The sequence below is a fragment of the Sinocyclocheilus grahami genome, unplaced genomic scaffold (genome assembly GCF_001515645.1).
Source record: "Sinocyclocheilus grahami isolate Dianchi unplaced genomic scaffold, SAMN03320097.WGS_v1.1 scaffold876.1, whole genome shotgun sequence".
NCBI lineage: Eukaryota > Metazoa > Chordata > Actinopteri > Cypriniformes > Cyprinidae > Sinocyclocheilus > Sinocyclocheilus grahami.
The window spans coordinates 377,479-399,217 of NW_015506055.1; the positions used below are offsets into that span (position 1 = coordinate 377,479).

The following is a 21,739-nucleotide window of genomic DNA, read 5'->3' on the forward strand; positions in this document are numbered from 1 at the left end:
TGCAGGTTTCAACTGAGCAAAATAACTGTATGTTTTTAATAATGTATTTGATTGATTTTTTTGGCAGTGCAAAGGATCAGATTTCCAACTATTAATTTTCAGCATTTTTGTGGCAGTGTTGCACTTTACTTTATCTCCTGTTTCGAACACACAAAACTGGACAGTGTTCTGCCTTTACCCTGCAATGACTAGTACTGCCAAAGCAGTTGTTTTTAATAAAAATAAAGCACCCTACATACAAAATGTAAATTCTCCACAATATATAAAATATATACTCATTGTTTTAATAAAAAGTATTTGTCTTTATTTAATATTGTATAACTTTAGCCCACCCCACAATCATCTACTGTCATTTTTAAGATTTTCACGAGTTAGGGTTAGATCAATTTAATTATGAATTAAGTTTATAATTCAATTTAACGTGTTCTAAATAAGTGCAATGATCTCATCACAGTAATTTTGGCACCTCTTTGATTTTGATTTAGTTTAGTCTAACCTCCAGCCAAATTCTAAAGTGTGTTTTGTAGCTTTCAGGAGCCCATGTCTTTTAATGACAAGCCCTGTAATGTGTGCTGCCTTTTAAGTGAAGGAGTGACGGGCTTGTAATTTGAGAGTCTGACCGGGGGTATTATTATCTAAATCTAGCACAGAGTCTGAACGGTTCAGATGTTCAAACAGACACAAGGAAGGACACGGCGAGGGTCTGTGTGGCTCACGCCTGTTGATTTAGCCAAAAACACAGGCAGGAAAACGGACAGGAAAGTTGCAATATCAAACCGAGGACGATTCTGTGTGATTTAGCTGTTTCTGTGTCGGGATTGCTCGGCATTTGACGCTCTGGACATGCGTGGGCTGGAGCAGGAGGGCTTGTCTAAAGTTTAAACAGCAGAGCCGAAGGTAGCCTACTGTTGACTGTGATAAGACAGAGGTGGCTATGATGGCTTCCCCTCTGTTCCTACTGATAGCCTGTCTGCTCTCGTTGCGTGTCGAAGGGGCTTTCTTTTCGGGACCCCTGCACCCAGAGATGTCCAACGGCACCTTTCATCATTATTTCGTGCCGGATGGCAACTACGAAGAAAACGACGATCCAGAGAAATGTCAGATGCTGTTCAAAATGACCGACAATCGCAAATGCACCCTGAACGAGGACCAGGACTCGGTGATCCGGGACGATTTTATCATCATCAAGCGGCACATCGAGGACGCGGCGAGGGTGCTGGAGGGCATCGGCAAGAGCATCTCCTTCGACCTGGACGGAGAGGACAGCTATGGGAAATACCTGAGACGGGAGACGACCCAGATCAGCGAGGCGTTTTCTAACTCCGAGAAGTCTCTTCTGGAGCTGGAGGTGAAATTTAAGCAGAGCCAGGAAAACGAGCTGAAAGAGGAGCACAAGATCAGCGACGACTTCCTCAACATGATCGTGCACACGCGCGACGTCTTGAAGGAGACTCTGGACATCTCGCTGGGACTGAAGGACAAGCACGAGCTGCTGTCGCTCATCATCCGGAGTCACGGGACCCGGCTGAGCCGTCTGAAGAACGAGTACATGAAGTTGTAGAGAGGGCTGACTGTGAGTCTGCCTTCAGGAGCCTACCCAGGCAAATCTCAGTCTGACTCTATGGCAAGGCATTTGAACATTAATTCCTTCAAATTAAGTAGGCTAGTGATGTACTTGTTTTTAGTAAATAGCCAATTTTCCCAATAAAATTGTCCCAATTGTCTTTATGTAATAGTACTGAAGCTATATACTGCACGTAATTATTCGGTTCATATTCATTTCTATGAGACATTAGGGTCGATCCTAACTGTTATTAGTAATATATACTATCTCACTAGTTACAGAACACACACTGGTCTAATAATTAGGTAGTTTGTATGTAGGCTATTCAATTAGTACTATGAAGCTGAATTATAGCCTACATTTGTGACCCTGGACCACAAAACCAGTCATAAGGGTCAATTTTTGGAAATTGATATTTATACATAATCTGAAAGCTGAATAAATAAGCTTTCCATTGATGTAGGCTTTGGTTTGTTAGGATAGGTCAATATTTGGTCGAGATACAACTATTTGAAAATCTGGAATCTGAGGGTGCAAAAAAATAAAAATATTGAGAAAATGGCCTTTAAAGTTGTCCAAATGAAGTCCTTAGCAATACATATTACTCATCAAAAATTAAGTTTTGATATAGTTACGGGAGGGAATTTATGTAATATCTTCATGGAACATGATCTTTACTTTATATCCTAATGATTTTTTACATAAAAGAAAAAATCAATAATTTTGACCCATACAATGTATTGTTAGCTATTGCTACAAATATACCCGTGCTACTTATGACTTGGTTTTGTGCTCCAGGGTCACATTTGAATAGTTATAAGAACTAGAGTAAATAGTTAATAGTTACTATGAAAACTGGACTAGATACCAGCAAAAATTGGAACACATACTAATCTGAAGTGAATTGTTAATGTCTGAACCACGGATCCCTATAGAATTCACTGGAAAAATTAGGAAAATATTTGAAATTGTTTCTTGTTACTATCACCATAGTTGTAAAATGTATTAATCGCTATTGGATTGCTTACTAAAATAAGAACTAGTAACATAACAATATACTATTTATTTTGAAGGAATAAATGCTATTTCTCTGTAACTACTTGGCAAAAGTGATGCAGCTATTCTGTGCAATAAATGAAAGCCAGTATTCACTTAATAGCGGCAATCATACATGATGGACAACCATTAAATGCTTTAAACTTGGCAATACTGCCCTTAAATTCTAGTCATTAACGGCATTTGCAGCTTATGATAATATGACTGGAACCTCAGTCTAACCAATATAGAGGCTTTACCTCTCAGAGGAGACATACAAATCACTGAGTTAGTGTCAGCGTTGAGTTTCTCACTATTTTCTCAGATAATGATATAGGGTGTATTTGCGTTTGCTCATTTGCATTGGCATTACTTGAATGTTTCAGAGAAAATTCATGTTGGTTAAACAGAAGGAATATAGTTTTCATTGTAAAAAATGTTAGCTGTCATATTAATATTTAGTTTATATAAGAGCATGTACTTAGAATAGTTTTTAAGTATTCAGTCTGACAATCCTCCCAAAGATTCTGGCATATTAAAAACATAAATTTTTATTATTATTATTTTCTGATACACTTGGAGGAATAAAAAGACATTTGCTCTTCTTTGTACATGTTATTATGTTTTGTGTGCCCTAAGAAATCTATATAGTTTATAATGAGCTTTTAAAATATTAAACTGTGAGTGTTTATATTTATGAAAAAGCGTAACTGTATTCATTTTATGAAACTGTACGTGTTGCATTAAGTATTCTTGTCCTCTGAGAAGTAATGGGAAAAGGACCATCTGGGATGACATATTCCAGTCAAACCAAGATGACTGCGGGCAGGATTATTGGACTTGAAGCATTCTACCATGTGTAGTTCTATTCTTGGGATACAGTATATGTTGTGTATATTCCTTTTTGTAATAAAAATCTTCAAGATAGTATCTGTGTGAGTGTGTGAACTGCATTGTTCTAAAACATTCCAGAAAAGATTTAAAGTAATAGTTAATTCAGGCTTATGTTGTTTAAAAAAGCTGTATGACTTCTCTCATAAAATATATGAACAAATGATTAACAAATCGTTCCTTTAAGTTGGTTGCTCTGATTCACTAAATGATTCATTCACAAACTGGACTGATCTGGATGCTGAGATCAACTTGATTATAACAGCTCACTGGAGAGGGAAGATTGTCAGTGAATTATGTATTTTGGTTTGTTTCACAAATATGTATCTTAAATTAGTGCACATGTTGTTTGGTGTTTTTTTATTTTAAAGCTTTCCAAATAGTTCCAACACTGAGGTCAAAACTATTCAGATGCCTCAAAACTTTGAATTTGCCATTTGTCTATTAAATAATTGATATTGAGATAACATATTATGAATTAAAGCCACACAGGTTGATGCAGAGCTGTTAAGGTATGAGCAGGATGATAGTTGCTCTAAGCATATGCAGGTGTCACATTGTTTCATGTTAGAACACTGAAACAGCTGTTGCAGGACACCAAACTCCCTGACATAGTGGGAGTCCTCCTCATAAACATGCATTACCAGACAGCCAGAGTAACTGCTGCGGTAGTGGGTGATCTCTCAGTTTGAGTGTGTGTGTGTGTGTGTAAGAGAGAGAGAGAGAGAGAGAGAGAGAGAGAGAGAGAGAGAATTTTAAATTGATAAGGGGAAACCCAAAACTATATATATTCATGGTAACACTTTATTTTAAGGACCTATTCTAGCTATTAACTAGTTGCTTATTAGCATGCATATTACTAGCATACTGACTATTTATTAGTACTTATAACGCACATATTAATGCCTTATTCTGTATGACCATATTTTAGATCCCTTAATCCTAACCCATACCTAAACTTAACAACTACCTTATTAACTATTAATAAGCAGCAAATTAGAAGTTTATTGAGGGAAAAGTCATAGTTAATAGTGAATATGTGTTCCCTATTCTAAAGTGTTACCATATTTATATTTACCATGTAATTACTATTATTTATTATTAACTATTTCATTAAGTTCTAAACATAAAAAATACTAGAGTTATTTATAAATACACTCTAGGCTGTGTTTTATTTGGTCATTAAAGATGTGCTAACCTGATAATCTTCAAAAAGGAAACAAGGGGCATGTCTATCTGTGACCAAAATATTGCCATTATTATGTTATCTATCTGTCTATCTGTCTATCTATCTATCTATCTATCTATCTGTCATGGACACAGGCCTATTTCATACTGTACTATATATAATTATTTTAATTTATATATAATTAATAAATAATATATATTTAAATAGAATACAGTATAGTAGGCTTTGGAAACAGTGTAGCATGTTCACATGACAATTGCAATAAAATGCAGTTACAAAAACAGGAACAGAAGTTGTCGGGCAAAGCTGCACGTAATTTTGACAGAGTTTCAGATCCAGTGGCGCACACACAGCACACATCACGATGATTACAGTGTGTGTGTGTGTGTGTGTGTGTGTGTGTGTGCAGCATCAGCGCTACAGTGCATCTGACCCTTCACCCACTTCCAGCACTGAGTTCTCACGCTTCTCAGCGCTATATAAGGCTGAAATAACCGAGCCTACCTTACCCACGGCTTCACGGTAAGTGCCACATGCCGTTTCTGTTTTCCTCTTCTCTCATCACATGTAAATATCGAAAATGAAATTCCGTGGCTGGGCTGCATTTAGTAAACGGGACGTTCGCGTGTATCAGCCTGATGAATGAAAGATCGCTTGGTGTTGTGTTTGTTGTAAGCGTCATACTCGTGATTTCCTCATGTAATATTTCATGAATGGAAAGCTCTAGTGTAGACCTCCTTTAGTCAGCCAGCTGCTCCATAGGTCATTTACTAAATGCGCTACAAAGAGGGCAAGTGCTAAAAATACCCGGAAACAACAAGGCAGATGCATTTTTAGCGATGAAGTCTAAATAAAGACAATACATGTTGAAGTTGAATTCTTTACTATCTCATGGCATCTGCAGTGTGTGTGTGTGTGTGTGTACGTGCTGTCGTAACGCTGGAGGCGGTAATGTGTTTGTTTGCAGAGGGAATGAAGTGGTGACCTTTCACCTACTTCCGTGTTCCCTGAGACACATGTGCTAAGATGATTGCACATTACATAACCAATGCTCAAAGGTCTGTTTAGGGTTTTATATCATGGACCCACAAATGTGATTGTCGCTTTGCTGCCTGACACTGATTCTGATTCTGATTCTGATAGACAAGCTATTTTCAGGTATTAAACCCTATTTGTAATGTGTGAGACAAATAGTAAGAGGATAATGTAAAATTAATAATTGGTATTAGTAAAGCCAAAAAGTCTATATTTGTATGAAGCTTACAGTGTATTCTAGACATTATTATTAGAATAATACAATAGTGTTATATAAATCTCACAAGAAACTATGACTGTCAACAGAATCAAATAACTGGGATTTAATGGATCAATAAGACTGATAGTTGACATTCCAAATGTACTAAAAACAACGTATGACATTATCAATATTGTTATGATGATTATGAGACTTTGAGCAGTGGATACTGATTAATATATCAATTTGAGTTTTGCTGTGTAGCCTATTTGGAATTGTAATGAACAAACTGTTCATGTTTTATTGTTTAGGTTAAGAGATGCAACAAAAAGATTGCCTTAAGAGTTTCTGTAAAACTGTACACATGAAATAGTCCAAATTCGTCCTACTAGTGCAAAGTAGAATTTAAGTGCAGAGTTCAGTAAGGCATAGTTTGATTAGTATGGCAGTGTTAGTCATAAATTCACCTTAGCCCCAGATTAGCCTTGCTTTTATCTTGGTTACTTTGATGTAATACTGTTTGTATTGTGTTGTCAGTTATGCACCCTTACAGTCATTCAGATAATTCAGTTCTGGATGACGTCATTGCATTAATCATTTAGACCAAGAGCTATCTCATCTGCTGGGCTGTCAGACAAACTGTGACATTCAACAAATCAGTGACCTGCCTTCTGTAGAAGAGCAAAATAAATTAAACAATAATGATAATAATAAAAAACTCTAGACTGGCTTGTGATTTTGTTGGGAACAAGCCTAATATGAAGAGAACACACACTAACACATTTTAAAATGTAATTCTAAAAAATGTATCATGATTTCCACAAAAATATTAAGTAGCACAAATGATTACAACATTTATATAAAGAAGAAGTAGCTTGAGCACCAAATCAGCATATTAGAAAGCATGGTTTCTGAAGGATCATGTGACACTGGAGTAATGGCTGCTGAAAATACAGATTTGCCATCACAGGAATAAATTAGTTTTAAATATATTAAAATACAAAACAGTTGTTTTGAAATGTGATAATATTTCACAATATTCCTGTTTTTACTATATTTTGATCAAATAGATGCAGCCATGGTGAGCAAAAGAGACGTCTTTCAAAAACAAAAAAATCTGACCAACCCCAAACTCTTGAAACACTTTATTATGTCAAAAGGTTACTTTTACAGGTATTCAGTGACTCATTGACTGAAAATATAACTCATAACAGTTCATTTTTATGGTAATCAATATTTATTTATTTAAAAAAAAAACTAAAGACTATAATTATAACTATTTATTTTAAATTACTAAAGACTGAAAAATTAATTTGGAGTTGTGTGATAGCAGTTTGCTGTACTATGTTTACTTGACACAACTGTGTGCTGCTCTCATCAGTCATATTCACCGTTTACAGCAGCACATTTCGCTGCGGTGACTCATCTAATTATTGGGTAAACGGTGATATGAAAGGGTGTGGCTGTTATATGAACGCAATAACCTCTTACTTTCTGTGTCCTCAGACTAGCAGCAGCCACTCACAAATCAGGATGTTATCCTATCTTACTCGCTGGATGTCCAGAGGTGCTTTCCAGGCACTGAAGGGGGCAAGCAGTCGGCCTCAACTGGTCAAGACACCTCATATTGGGAATCAGACTCTGGCAGCGGCTCCTCTGCCCTTCACTGGGGGGAGTCCAAGAGTAAGGCAGGCCCGGGCACTGGACCAGGAGAGACTACTGCAGATTGATTGGGATGATGGAAGTTGTAGTTTGTATCCATTCACCTGGTTAAGGGATAACTGCCAGTGTCCTCACTGCACACTGCAGTCCGCACAAGCACGCTGTCTGCTGTACACAAATCTGGACGTGCACACTGGAATGGACCAAGTACAGCTGATGGACAATAAGGTCGGTCTTGGTAAGCAAAGCTTAAAGGGATAGTACATGCTAAATAGAAATTTGTCATCATTTACGCATTATCATGATATTCCAAATGGAAACACAAAAGAAGGTGTTTTGCAGAATGTCCATGCTGCTCTTTTTGATTCAATACAAGTGGAAGGGGAATAGAGCTGTTGCGTTCCATAAATACTACATTGTGCTGTATTCCAGGTTTATTCACTTTATTCCCATCCACTGTGGTGCTTTTTTGTCATTTTTAAAGCTTGATGGCCCCATTCATTTTCATTGAATGGCAAAGAACAGGCCTGTTCACACCAATAAATGATAACTATAATGATAATTATACTGATAATGATATAATCGTCCACACACCAACACACAGTAACGGTTTGTTTATTGTAAGAAAATGCTGCTGTTTTGCCATCTGCCACTTTAAATGCAGGGTGGATTCAGATTGGCTGTCAATGTTTTTATCGTTCATCAGCTGGAAAAAAAATTGGTTTGAAATTGATTCCAACAATATTGTTCCTCTGTGCCCTTATATCGCTATACTGTAGTTGTTGTGTGGACTATTCTGTGTGGGCTATTTTTTTTTTAAATTTAGAACTATTTTTAAATCAATATACTGTATAGTTAGCGTTATAGTTATAGTTTTTTATGTGAATGGGCCTTTAGTCATAGAAGTTTAGAAACTAAATGAGTGAGAGTAAATGGGAATTCAAATTTTTGGATGAACTATTCCTTTAAACCTGGCTCTGTATTAAAACATTCTGAAACTAAAGCGAAATTTTCCAGGCAAAATTCAGTCATTTAAATAGGAATCTATATGAACAGATTGCTCTCGTGAGGGTGAAAGATTTCTCCATGCAGATTTCACATCACGCACATTCACTGCGTTGACCAACAGAAAGCTGCTTGAAACTGATTTCTGTGTGAGCTGTGCTTCACACATTGCTAAAATAATGATAATGGACAGTGGATAATGTGACTGCACCTAAACACTGTATATCTGCTGTACTATTGTAGTATTTCTGGTTAAGACAGTTAGGAAGTCTGCTGGATGCTCCAGCACGCAGTACTATGCTAGTGAGCAGCTATTCAGGGCTGCGTATCCCAAAAGCAACTATGGTCGCAAGTTCCGTCATTACCAAAAGAGTTCAATGGCACTAATGACCAAAGTTAGCTAACAATGGTTTGGGAAACGCATCCCTGGTCTTTTTACACCAAGTCATTGTCTAATAGTCCTTAAACCTGTTTTTCTGAAACTCATTGTAGGTGTCCATTACTTGGCCTGATCAGCACAGTAGTGAGTTTGATCCTGACTGGCTGAAGAAACGGTGTTTTTCCTCTGAGGCAAGACAGGCTCAGCAAGAGGAGCTCTTCCTTAATGGTGAGTTAATTGTGATCTATTAGTCTTCATTGCCATAATATTTGTATTAGCCATGTCTCTTTTTTAGCTATATACATCGCTAATCTTTCTATTATTTATATGGATATTATAAAAGAATGTATTTTATATAGCAACCTGGAGATTTTATTTTCTGTACGGTATAAAGCTGCAGTTCAGTTATTCTCTCGATGTGCCGCTTGAGTGTGTATGGGGTGAATCTGCCCTGTATTTGTTGATTGCCTTCTATAACATTGTCCCTATTAAGACACACTTTGAATTGAAATAAGAAATGTGCCTGATTCTTTCCGTTTACATATTTTTTTTTAAATAAAATGAAGACTGGATGGGTTTTGGTTTTTGTTTTAGACAGTTTTTAAGAATAGCTTCATATATAGTTGAAATGCACTCATGTAAGCTAATATTTGTGCAATAGCTGAATTAATGTGTGGTCTGGACAGCAGTTACTTTTGTAGTGCAGGCACTTCTCCCCAGAATCGCCCCTGAATGGAAAGACTTTTTCCACTTCCTGCCACATGGAATAAAGATTTAAGGGCATTTGAGAAGAGTGAGCTGTTGTGCTTACACCACTCTTGAGGGATGCTGTGGTTGGAGCAGACTGAACAATGTGTCTGCCAGAACAAGCATCCTGCACGTATTTGTGTGTCCTGAGATTTTAAGATTACATTTTCAAAATTAATGCACGTCACTGGGGCTTTGTAAGAGATTTTTGTGAGCCACAAATGTTCTTTAGTTTTAAACATCTTGCTATTGTTTTTAACTTTGTGATTTTCTCTTTGAAGTTCAGGAAATTATGCTGTTGTTTTGTTTAAAGGCACAAAAGGCATCCCCTTGTGCCCCTTAAATCAGTGAAAGACAACCAATACATTTCCACAGTTTAAAGCATAGACTACACATCACAAGTGTCTGCTTCTAGCTGAGGTGTAAAACACACAAGGCTTGCATGTGTTTAACAAAGCTCCTTAACTGGCACATAATATGACAAGTTCTGCCCCTTGTTTTAAGACCTCCCATATAAACTGTCTTCAAACTGCCTGAAAGAGGCCTGTAAAGCTCTCACCTTGCTATAATACGTCTGTCTTCGGCAGTAATCTACCATTAGCCATTTCCTGACAGGTTAGCACCATTTGTAGACAACTGATGTGTCCTTCATGGTCTTACTCAATCTCTCTACAAATGAGGACCATTTTGTGTCCATTTTTGTTTTTAAACTATTCATTTTTTTTAAACTCCAAGGTTTATATTAATGCAGTGTAAGTGGCTTATTTTTGTAGTATTAGAGGTGAGGCAAAATTGCAGTGTAAATAAGGATGAAGATAAGGATGCATTGATCCTTGATCAAAAATAACAGTGAGTAAAGATAATTATAATCTTAGAGGACATTTTTATTTTAATATGTGCTGTTCTGTTGAACTTGCTATTCATCAAAGAATCCTAAGAAAATGGATCATAATTTCCACAAAGCAGCAGAACTGTTTTAGCATTGATTATAATAAGAAATGTGAGATTTCTAAAGGATCATGTGACACTGGCTGCTGAATTCAGCCTTTTTTTAAACCACAAGAATAAAAAGCATTTTAAAATATACAGTAACATTAAAACAGGCAGTTACTATATTTTACATTTAATGACTGTTGTGTCTCTTATGCTCAACAAGGTTGTATACAGTATATTTAATGAAGTTTGAGATAACAGGCAATTAGGCTGAATTAGGTCACACTAGTATATCTCACACTAGGTTTTTATGACCCAGTGAACTGATTCAGTTAAAGGAGTTGTTCTAGTGTGGCTGTAGTGTCTCATTTACAAGAGGGCACAAGTGTGCTTTACTGCGGTCACAGCATGTCCTGGTTCAGCTGACATCATGATCCTTCAGAGCACCAAGACCGCATTGTTCCCGTCTAAGTTCAAAAACAGCAAAACAGTCACATTGCTGCATTAGATGAAAAACAGTTCACCCTTCCCACACAGAAAAAGACCACACTGGCACAGGGCAAAGACTAAGATTACTTAAATAACAGTTGAAGGAGTACTTTTAAAACCTTATTTTTCCAAATGGCTTATGGAAAACTAATGGTTTGACTCAAAAGAGGTGTCTTACTTCATTTTCTTGAGAAGCGCACGGGACGTGAACTGAATATAGGATGCTGTGCACACATGCAAATTGAGTTACTCAAATCATATAAATCTACTTTCCATATCCCATTTGGAAATGATCTCTGTAAGTGGTTTGTACTCTGGTTGTGAGCTTCTGTCTGTCCTGTTCTTAGTGAACTGTGCTCTGTGCTGAGTTCTCAGTAGGGACTCTGTTGACAGAGTTTGACTGGATGTAGCTGCCTGCCAGCTACAGCAGCCACGGCTTCACATTACCATTGCTGGAATAATCACAGAGGCAATGCTGAAGGAAACTGTTTAAGCACACATAAGCCGACACCTTTCTTTTCCGGCATGCCTTTGTGTGCATAAATGTATGCATTTCCATCTGTTTTAGAGACTGAAAGGGTCATTGACACATAATGTCAATTTTTATTAAAGTGTCTCAGTAGCCGCAGCTGGACAGAATGATAGCATGATATTAATCTCTGGCTCTGAAGTCAACATTAGCACTGCCAGGAAACCCTAGTATGTCAGTGAGACCGAGAATATTACACATTACACGCTTATAAGAGCTGAACATTACTGACCTGGACTGACTGAACCACTTCACCCTGGGCCCAGTGCCCAGCTCACTCGCTTTCGTTCTCTTTTTTTGATCAAATTTATACCAGAACCTCAAAATTGCTGTGAGATTGTGGGTGTTTTCTCTGCCTTGTGTGTCAGTCAATTTTGGTTTTGTTTGCATCAACTTGATTGCACGTTTATATGATTGCATATTCATACTGCATGCCAGTGTATATCATGACTAATTTAGCAACATGGTTTCCTCTCTCAGGGTTACATCTGTTTTCAATGCATTTTGTCAACTTGAAACTACACATTTTATTATAACTATGGTTGGTATCAACAAAATACAATTTTAGTAGTCTGCTGTGTGGCCTTCAGCTTCTAAATTTGAAACAGCAGCATTTTTAAGTGAGTCCAGCAAATACGTTCAGTAGTAAACAAACGGCCATGTTTCATTCAGATGTTTCATTTCAGTGACTCTAGTGATGCCAAACAGAAATGCATCAATAACTGTTTTCTAACAGGTTTCTTAAACATCCCCACATTTTTCACTGTTCAAACTTCAAGCTCTCCATTTACCCCCACTGCTTTAACTTTATTTGTATTTTTATGAGGATGTTTGTTATGAGCCACAATGAGACAGCTCTTATATTTGTGCTCATCACCATGGATATCCTGCATGTGTGTCAGCTGTGGTTAAATAAATAGATGCTCCTTTCTCTTCCAAGGGAAGTTTGCCGAGTTGGCATTGTGGCTTCTACCTAGTCGAGGTTTGGAATATACAAACTTTATTTATCCTGTTGAGGTGTGACTATGCCTCTAAGATAATATACATCTGAGAAATCAGAAGCTTATTCATGCTCATCGTCATGACAAAGTATCTTGAAGGGAGTATCTGTGCCAGGTATGCTACCATTCCATTTTTTGTTTTTTCTTTATGTTTTTCAAAGTCTCTTATACTCACCAAGGCTGCATTTATTTGATCAAATCAGTATTATTGTGGAATATTATTATACAGTAATTTAAAATAACTATCATCTGTTTAAATATAAATACATTTTAAAATGTCATTTATTTCTGTGATGGCAACTGCTCCAGTCTTCAATGTCAAATGATCCTTCAGAAATCATTCTAATATGCTGATTTGGAGCTCAAATTGCCTTAATGTTAAAAACAGTTTTGCTTTTGTGTTTTTCAGGATAACAGTTTTAATTAATTAATCACACTTGTATAGCATTATAAATGTCGTTCCTGTCACTTTTAATTAAATTAATACATCCTCACAGAATAAAAGTATTCATTTCATTTTTTTTCTTTCTGACCCCAGACTAATGAATGGTAGTGTACATGACTTCTTAAATCGGGAAATAATTGGTCAGGAGTTCTTTTCTTTCACTTGCTGGTCCTGAACTATATTTGTCTCTGGATTCTAAACTGTGACAAATTCGCCAGTGGAACAGTTTTCTAAATTGAGAAAAGCTGAGAAAGAGGTGCGAGGCTGAAAAATACTTCTACAGCACAGAGGTCCAAGCAGTGAATTATAGACATAAGTGCAGAACGCTTGCTCTCACATGCACACATCTCTAGAGACCCTGTCTGTGAAAGTAGACATAAGAACCAGTTTTCCAGCAGTACTGCTTCAAACATGCAGGCCCTCACACAGTGTTCTGACCAATGTGTTCTGGCCTTAACCCTGACACACACACACACACACACAGTCCTTCATTATATTAAGACACTTATGGTTTTAGGTGCAAAGTTTCTATCATGTGTTTATTTGCATTGTAAATCAGGGTGCTTAGAAAAGGAGTAACAGAGATAGGAAAGATAGAGAGATAAACATGTTTAGCTTGGAAAGGATTTGAGCTACTTTTGGAGTAATGCTGACATCATTCCCACGTTATTATATAGACTTGAGCCTCTGTTGACTTTGCTTTTTATTTTAACACTGGACCTTCTAATGCAGAGTTTCCCGAGCTAGGTTTTTTTGTGGTGGAACTTCAAGCGGTTCGTGAGTTGCTAAAAAAAAAATAAAAAATTTATTAAATCATAAAAAATATAAAATTATGAAAATGAGGTTTCTGTTTCTTTACACTTCATGACACTAGACACTAAGTTGTGTTATTTCTCTGTGATGTTTTGTGTTGTGCATTGTAATGTGTATTTATATGCATATCTGTGTTTCAGAGCGTGAATACTGGGATTCAAGTCTGCAGATCCCTACAGCTGACTTTGAGGAAGTTCTACATGATGACAAGGCTGCCCTGGCCTGGCTAGAGGCTCTGAGACGCATTGGCATTGTCTACCTGAGGGGGGCGCCAGCAGAGCAGGGCCAGGTGGCCAGACTGAGTCAGAGGATTGGCTATCTACGCCTCACCTTTTATGGGTATGGACTATATCATCATCATCAAAACCTTATTAAGGACACACATGGTCCAAAAAACACAGACAATACAAAATAAACAGACTAAATCTGACTGAACTAAGTGCTGGGTTCGACAGCGTTGAAATTATACTATAGCTTTGGCTGCACTCTAATTAAAGCAATGAAATGCCTATTTTTAGATAATCATAATGATTTAACCATTTAGTGAGCAAAGACACAATACAGTCATTTTAATACTGCAGACTTGGAAACAATGGAGTAATAGGAGTCATACTGACAACTAGTATTACTACTTAGTAAGTAGTACTTACCCAGTGATCAAGAAGTTCTATCTAGATGATTCTTTAACTGACTGCCTATTTATGTAGTGCAAAATATGCAAAAATATTCAGTCTGTCACTGGAACCTATACGAAAAATAATTATGTACATTTCAAACCCGGTCAAACTTCAATTACAATCTAATTTCCATTTCAGAAATTGTTAAACTGATTTTGAACATCTGTGACTCTGTGTTTACACCAAAAATTGTGCAAAACTACCATTTATGCCAGAATTGCCATTCTCACTCCAAGATCTACAAAGAAAGACAAATAACTTACTGCAAAGGGCACAAACCCATCATTCATGGAAAACGAAATATGGTGTGATGAGTAATGTGGTCTGATCTTCCACCCTAATGCGTTACATCTGGACAGGTTTATAATTGAAGGAAATAAAAAGTCCCTCAACCCACAATGTCTGTTGAAAACATGGTAGTAGATGTGTAGTAGTCAGGCCACCCGTCTCGTTAAGTCTGGGCATTCTCTCCAACAGCCAACGAAAACTAGGCCGTTTTAAAGGACCAGGTGCATCTTATAACCACATTTTCTTCATGAGATTTTTTTTGGTCTTGCTAGTTTGGGGTCAGTAAGAATTTTTAGATAATGTTTTTGAAAGTCTCTTATGCTCACCACGGCTGCATTATTTAATCAGAAATACAGCAAAAACAGTAATCCTTTTTTTTTTACGTATGTTTTCTAATATTGTCTTTACTGTCACTTCTGATATAGCTAGTTTCTCAAACGCCAAAACTTGTTAGACAGCATTTTAAGAAAGATTAAAATTAGTCAAATGACCTTAACCTGCCATTATACTTGGCATTGGTATGTTGTCAGGTATTTCAGTTATTTTGCCCATCCCTGAGAAGAATAATGGTTGTTATTACCTTTATCTCTAGTCCTCAAGTCCTATTTCTGTTTCTGCCACACGCATCTTGGCTATTGACTTGAGAGTAAAGTAGTGTGCAAAATTGGTAATGCAAGCACAGAACCATAGGACTGTTCCTTTTGAATATGATTATCATGGATGTCACAGCATGAGTCATTGGTCTACGCCATCCTTTGATGAAAGCATTTCGTGCTGTAACTGTTGGCCAACAATCAGAAAAATGTTCTGTTTTCAAAGAAAAAAAACTGCCTCTGACGGCATCTGAATGAATGGGAAATGATGTGAAAGAGCTTTGCTTTACACTCAGTTAAAACTTGTTCCATTGCTCTAGACTTACTGAGCCCATTTTATTAATCAAAAACCATTGAGATTCTGATTTATTTTCTTGCCAAACACCAAAGCCTCTCACAAGATCATGTAGAGAACATTTTTAATAAGTAAGGATGAGTGAATGGAAACCACAGCCTAGGACAGACAGATAGAGGAGCTGGAGAAAAGAGACAGAACAGAGACAGACACACCGTGAGCTTCTGGCTGTAATCACAAATCCATGCATGTGAACTCCCTCTCAGCTGACAGCTGTTAAGTGACAGGCTGAATGATTTAACACCGCACTAGCCCCAGGAGCTCGCTCAAACTGGCCAAAAAGCAGCTTCACCTGACCCAGACTGGAACAAAAAGCACTGCATCTGCTAAATCAAGATTTCACTGGCTAGGGATCTTCAGACTGAAGGAGGAGGCCATGGTGTGTCTGACATGGAGGATTCTAGTGTCTAATATGGTCTTATTGATACCACTAATCTGCCTAATTTCCTTTGAAAAGCCACAAATACTCCTCTTTCACACTCTTACTTCCTTTGTTTTCAATTTGATAACAGGAGAAAATAGTTTTTTATAGAAACCAAAAATGTGTCTAGGTTTGTGCTACCAAACCTGCTTTTTTTGTGGGCACAGAGGAAAGAAGTTTTTTTTTAAAGGGGTCATATGATGCTGCTAAAAAGAACATTATTTTGTGTATTTGGTGTAATGAAATGTGTTTATGCGGTTTAAGGTTCAAAAAACATTATTTTCCACATACTGTACATTATTGTTTCTCCTCTATGCCCCGCCTTTCTGAAACGCGTCAATTTTTACAAAGCTCATCGGTCTGAAAAGACACACAGCGTCTTCACAACATGGCGGCGGTGGCGGTGGCAGCAACAATAAAGTTACGCCTTCTTTCTTTGCGTGAACATTTGGGCAGCTTTATGCAAATCTTCCCATACAGTGACGTAGACATGTGGGGGCGTGCTAGAATGAGGCGTGGACGAGTCTTAACTTTTATAAAAAATATCTCTTTGGGTTTGAGACTTTAGTCTTTGCAACTTCAGGGATCTTATCTATGCACGAACAGCTTGTAACACTCCAAAGAGAAAGGAAAACTTGAAATCGCATTATATGACACCTTTAATGAAAAATTTCCAATAGTGTCTGAAGAACTCAACTGAATCAAAAAGGCTGGTTCTGGATAAGCCAGCAGTGATCTCTGTAACATTATATAATCCATATTTGCTTTTTTATTGTTTATTAAAGTCTTGCAAAAATATATTTCTTATTTTATTTGTGTCTTCCAGTAAAATATCATAGAAAAAAACTAAATTGTTTAAGACTTGTATTCAGATTCAGTTAATTTTAGGCTTAAAACAGTGAAAAAAAAAATGTGGAAAATAGGAAAAAATATTAAGATACATAAAAATACAAGATATATATATTTTTTAAAACAAGCTTAGTTTACACAGATACACTTCTGAAATAAAAGACTAAAATAGTAATTACAAGTAGTAATTTTTTTGCTATGCAGTGAGTAGTTTCAAGAATTCACTACCAAAAAAATCATTATTAATCATTAATTTTTTTTTTAAATCATTGAAAATCATTATTCATTTCTCGCACTGCGTTGCCATAACAAAAATGTCTGCTTTGTTCATTGAAGTGATTCCTTAGTCTTTAAATTTACTCTCAAGACCGTACTAAATCAAGTAAGCATTTTACTGCTGTGGTTTCCTACAGTAAATACATGGAGAAATGCAGTAAAACTTTACAAGCCCATAGCCCACCTGTTCTGATCCATCGCCCCCTCTATGATTTCACAGACACACATGGCAAGTGCAGGACAAGCCCATGGCTAACAATGTTGCCTACACTTCTGGAGAATTGAGCCTGCACACAGATTACCCTGCTCTGCACCATCCACCTGGAGTGAGTATACACACACACACACACACACACACACACACACACACCATACTGTGGTGTGTTACTCATGAAGGTGAGTATATGCATTCTTTAGATCATGATGGGACTTCCCTGTATTGTGTTTTATAAAAATTAATCTAATTAAAATTATTACACCCTAAATAGATAATAGAATAAATAATTAATTTCACGAGAGGACTTCTGTTGTAATTCCTCTGGTTGTAGGTGCAGTTCCTGCATTGTGTCCGTCAGGCTGCTCAGGGCGGAGAGAGTGAAGTGGTTGATGGGTTTCACATGGCGGAGCAGCTCCGCAGGGAGGATCCTGAGGCGTTTAACATCCTCTCCTCGCTCAGGGTGGATTTCACAGACAGCGGTGCTGACTACTGTGACTTCAGCGTGCAGTCCAAAAACCACATTATAGAGTAAGACAGACTGTGGCTCCAGCAGACGCATACATACTCACATAATCACGCATAGCTAATGCAATGGTCCCATCTCATCTTCATCAACACTGACTATATGTAAATAATGTAAAACAGCACCATCTCATGTTCAGTTATAGAACTGGGAAGCAGTTTTAGCTGGTCTCCCAGCCTGGCTTGGCTGGTCAAGCTGGTTTTAGCTGGTTGTTCCAACTGGTCTCCCAGCCTTCTCCCAGAAGTGGCCAGGACCCCTCTAAAACCAGCCTGCTGACCAGTTATGACCAGGCTGGTTGACCAGCTAAAACCAGCCAACCAGCTTAGGCTGGTTTTACCTGTATTTTCAGCAGGGAAAATTGTTCTGTGGTTGCTCTTTCCCATGCAATTCTAAACAGCAGCAATACACTGTAGTAGTTCTCATAAATCCCTGGTAACTTTCAATACAAGCTTGTATGTAATGTGCAGTGTGGACTCTGAGGGTCGGGTGCAGCTAAAGAAGTGGCCAGGACCCCTCTAAAACCAGCCTGCTGACCAGTTATGACCAGGCTGGTTGACCAGCTAAAACCAGCCAACCAGCTTAGGCTGGTTTTACCTGTATTTTCAGCAGGGAAAATTGTTCTGTGGTTGCTCTTTCCCATGCAATTCTAAACAGCAGCAATACACTGTAGTAGTTCTCATAAATCCCTGGTAACTTTCAATACAAGCTTGTATGTAATGTGCAGTGTGGACTCTGAGGGTCGGGTGACGAGGATCAACTATAACAACGCCACACGAGACTCGGTGCTGGATATGCCTGTGCATCAGGTTCAGCCCTTCTACTCGTCTCTAAAGGCCTTTGTGGAGCTGCTCAGCAGGCCTGAAAACGTGTTCACATACAGAATGGAACCAGGTCAGTGTGGTCAGAAACAGCCACACAGTTCACCTCTTTACCTAATCAGACGGTTGTTATAGCACACATTTGTACTATAGTTGACAGTCATAATTGCATAATAGGCAAAGATGAAGGGTTTTAGGCTTATGAATTTGGGATTAGGCTCAGGCTTTGGAAACTTTTCTATTTGAAATCTAATGCCAGGGTTTTCAAAAATAATCACTAGAATTAGCCCATATTTAAAGTACTGTATTTTGAATCCCACAAGCTTTCCCTTTGCTGCTAGCCTTCTTACTAAACCAAATATGACATTGCATGTATAAATGTGGGACTGATGCTGGTTGTTCATTTCATCTCTGCGCAGGTGACTTGGTGACTTTTGATAACTGGCGTCTGTTGCATGGCCGAAAGAGCTACCTGTCACGAGGTCAGAACTCCAGACATCTTGAAGGAGCATATCTGGACTGGGATGAGGTCATGTCCCGTCTCAGGATCCTCCGGAAAGCTGTCCGTGGAGATAGGTAGACACTTCTCTTCATCCTCCACACTACAGTGACAGTTATGATAGGAAGCAAAGTTGATGTCTAATCCGTACTCTGGATTTAGGCTAGCGTTGCTTCGTGATAACTTTAAAAACATCTCTTCACTGTAGAAAGCTTCAGGGCCTAGGGATATTTTCTGTTGGGCATATAAGTTTTGGCAAGTGGATATTTGTTAATATAATACTATAATTGCTTTTTTTTCTGAAGGGGTCTTGGAGTCTTCAGCTCTTAGAAAGTGCAGTCATTTTCTTTGTCTTGACGTATTACTTGTTCTTTGGTAAAAGGGACAGTTTGCCAGAGGTAATTTGGTTTTAGTCTTCATATGCTAATGACGATCACAAGTGATGGTGAAATTTTGTTTAAAACTAAATATTTAGCATATGTATGGACAACTGCCCAAAATATGGTTCTAGTTTGAACTAATTCAGTGGGTTCATTCTAAAGCACGAATGTTTTCATCAGTTAGTCCATGTTGTAACAAAAGTGACATCTCTGGCACAGTTTGAGATTTAGTTTGTGATGTATATAATTTTCCCTTTTATGTATTTCACATATGGTGTCAACAGAACTAAACGTTTTTAGCCAACCTTTGTTTTTTACAGGGATTATTGTTTCAACGGTCAGTACTTTTCCCTCTCCTCCACACAAACATTCTTGTAAGACCAATCATGATTAATGGTAGTTGGTAGTTTCCCCTTTTATTCTCTAATGAACCATACAGTTTATATTTGCTTGTATTGTAAATAGTAGTTTGGACAATAATGAGACATTGACTCTTAAAGAGAAAAATGTTTTTGTGGTACAAAATCTTTTATAAGCTGATGTCCAAAACAAAGTGTCAACAAAGTTTGATATACTGTATGGAGATCGGGTATTTCATCAGTACTTGTATACTGATTATAGACCAGTAGACCTTAAGCTCTTTGATACTTGAAAAGGCCTCAAATATGAAAATTTTAAAGAAAGAAAAACTGGCCAATTTGTACTAAATGCAGTAACAATGCAAATATAGCTTATGTGGCTAATGACTGTAATTAGCAAATTAGTTGCAAACCAGCTATAGCCTAATTTTTTTGTAAATACAAAATGTCGATATTTAAAAAGCTCAGGATTTTGAGCACCTCCGGTAGGCTTTTTTGGATGGGCCTCTATGTAACAATGCAATGTTTATAAAAAAAATATGCTGGAATTGAAGTGTTTCAATGATTTAGGAGGACGCTGACAGAGATTATTTTTTTCCCCAAACCCCAAAATGTATAGTGGTGATTATTGTGTTATGACAATGTTATATTTATATTTGATGATTTTATAGTTAGTTATCCATTTAAAGTATTTGACAAATGGCTTTTTAAAAGCACAATAAACTTAGTTTTTATATGGTCAGAAAAAAATCCCTTAATAGATAAATTTATTATGTGACCGCTGAATATTAATTGTAATTCATGCAGTAACAATATGCACACTCACAGAATCGGGTCGGACATCTTTTATTTCCATATTGCCAAAGCTGTACAGGTTCTATAAATATTTTTAAATGCTGAAATATTTACATCCATGTCTCTATTTTTTTCCTTTCCCTCTTGTTCTAAACAATAGGCTAAAATGAAAGCCCAAATAATGTGCAACTGTATCTCTCACACTTTCAAACAACATACCTGATCCACTGTCCAACTCAAAACATCCGTTTTAGGAGACTTGGACTCTGGGAAATCAGTTTTGTGCTATTTACATCTCTAAACCAATACTGAGTGGGCTCAAGTCCATTTACAGTCTGCATACAACAACTCAATTGAATGGAGATGCAAAACAACACTTCATACATTTAAATTATTAAAAATGTGAGCAAAACATAAAAGAACATTAAAATATGTAAATGTGACAGCTGTACTGCCAAATCTAGTAGTCAAAAAGAGATGAAACGAGAAAATCTGCACCTCTATGAACAGACACAATCTCTTGCCATCTGTGTTTCTAACACAAACACACACAATCCCACAGACACACACAAACGGGAAGAGGACACTTCAAACAGGACATTTTGGACAAGACTTTTCCATCACTATTTAAACAATCTCCAAATGCATCTGTCTTATAGATTAATAATGCCTTTTTTCATCGCTGTGTCAAAGTAATGACAACAAATGAACAGAAAACATGATGCCTGATCTGCTCTCTGGTCTCCTCGTTATGAACACACAGTGGATGAACT

The 21,739-nt window shown here is 37.3% G+C and overlaps 2 protein-coding genes across 2 annotated transcripts; both read left to right on the forward strand.

Annotated features, from left to right (window-relative positions):
• The first annotated feature begins 608 nt into the window (after positions 1-608).
• On the forward strand, positions 609-1,971 carry fibinb (fin bud initiation factor b). Its single transcript, XM_016248383.1, has one exon. It carries the CDS (start codon positions 935-937, stop codon positions 1,559-1,561), a length of 627 nt encoding a protein of 208 aa, XP_016103869.1. The 5' UTR covers positions 609-934; the 3' UTR covers positions 1,562-1,971.
• A 3,126-nt stretch (positions 1,972-5,097) lies between these two features.
• LOC107563451 (gamma-butyrobetaine dioxygenase-like) lies at positions 5,098-21,575 on the forward strand. Its single transcript, XM_016248336.1, has 8 exons — positions 5,098-5,201; positions 7,420-7,803; positions 9,073-9,187; positions 14,057-14,255; positions 17,596-17,701; positions 17,924-18,120; positions 18,840-19,006; positions 19,353-21,575. Exons 2-8 carry the CDS (start codon positions 7,447-7,449, stop codon positions 19,511-19,513), a joined length of 1,302 nt encoding a protein of 433 aa, XP_016103822.1. The 5' UTR covers positions 5,098-5,201; positions 7,420-7,446; the 3' UTR covers positions 19,514-21,575.
• Positions 21,576-21,739: the final 164 nt, after the last annotated feature.

Coding starts and splice junctions, on each gene's coding strand:
- LOC107563451 (XM_016248336.1), top strand. CDS start 7,447: ATGTTATCCTATCTTACTCGCTGGATGTCCAGAGGTGCTTTCCAGGCA. Junction 7,804..9,072: donor TACAGCTGATGGACAATAAG/GTCGGTCTTGGT, acceptor AACTCATTGTAG/GTGTCCATTACTTGGCCTGA. Junction 9,188..14,056: donor AGAGGAGCTCTTCCTTAATG/GTGAGTTAATTG, acceptor TCTGTGTTTCAG/AGCGTGAATACTGGGATTCA.
- fibinb (XM_016248383.1), top strand. CDS start 935: ATGATGGCTTCCCCTCTGTTCCTACTGATAGCCTGTCTGCTCTCGTTG.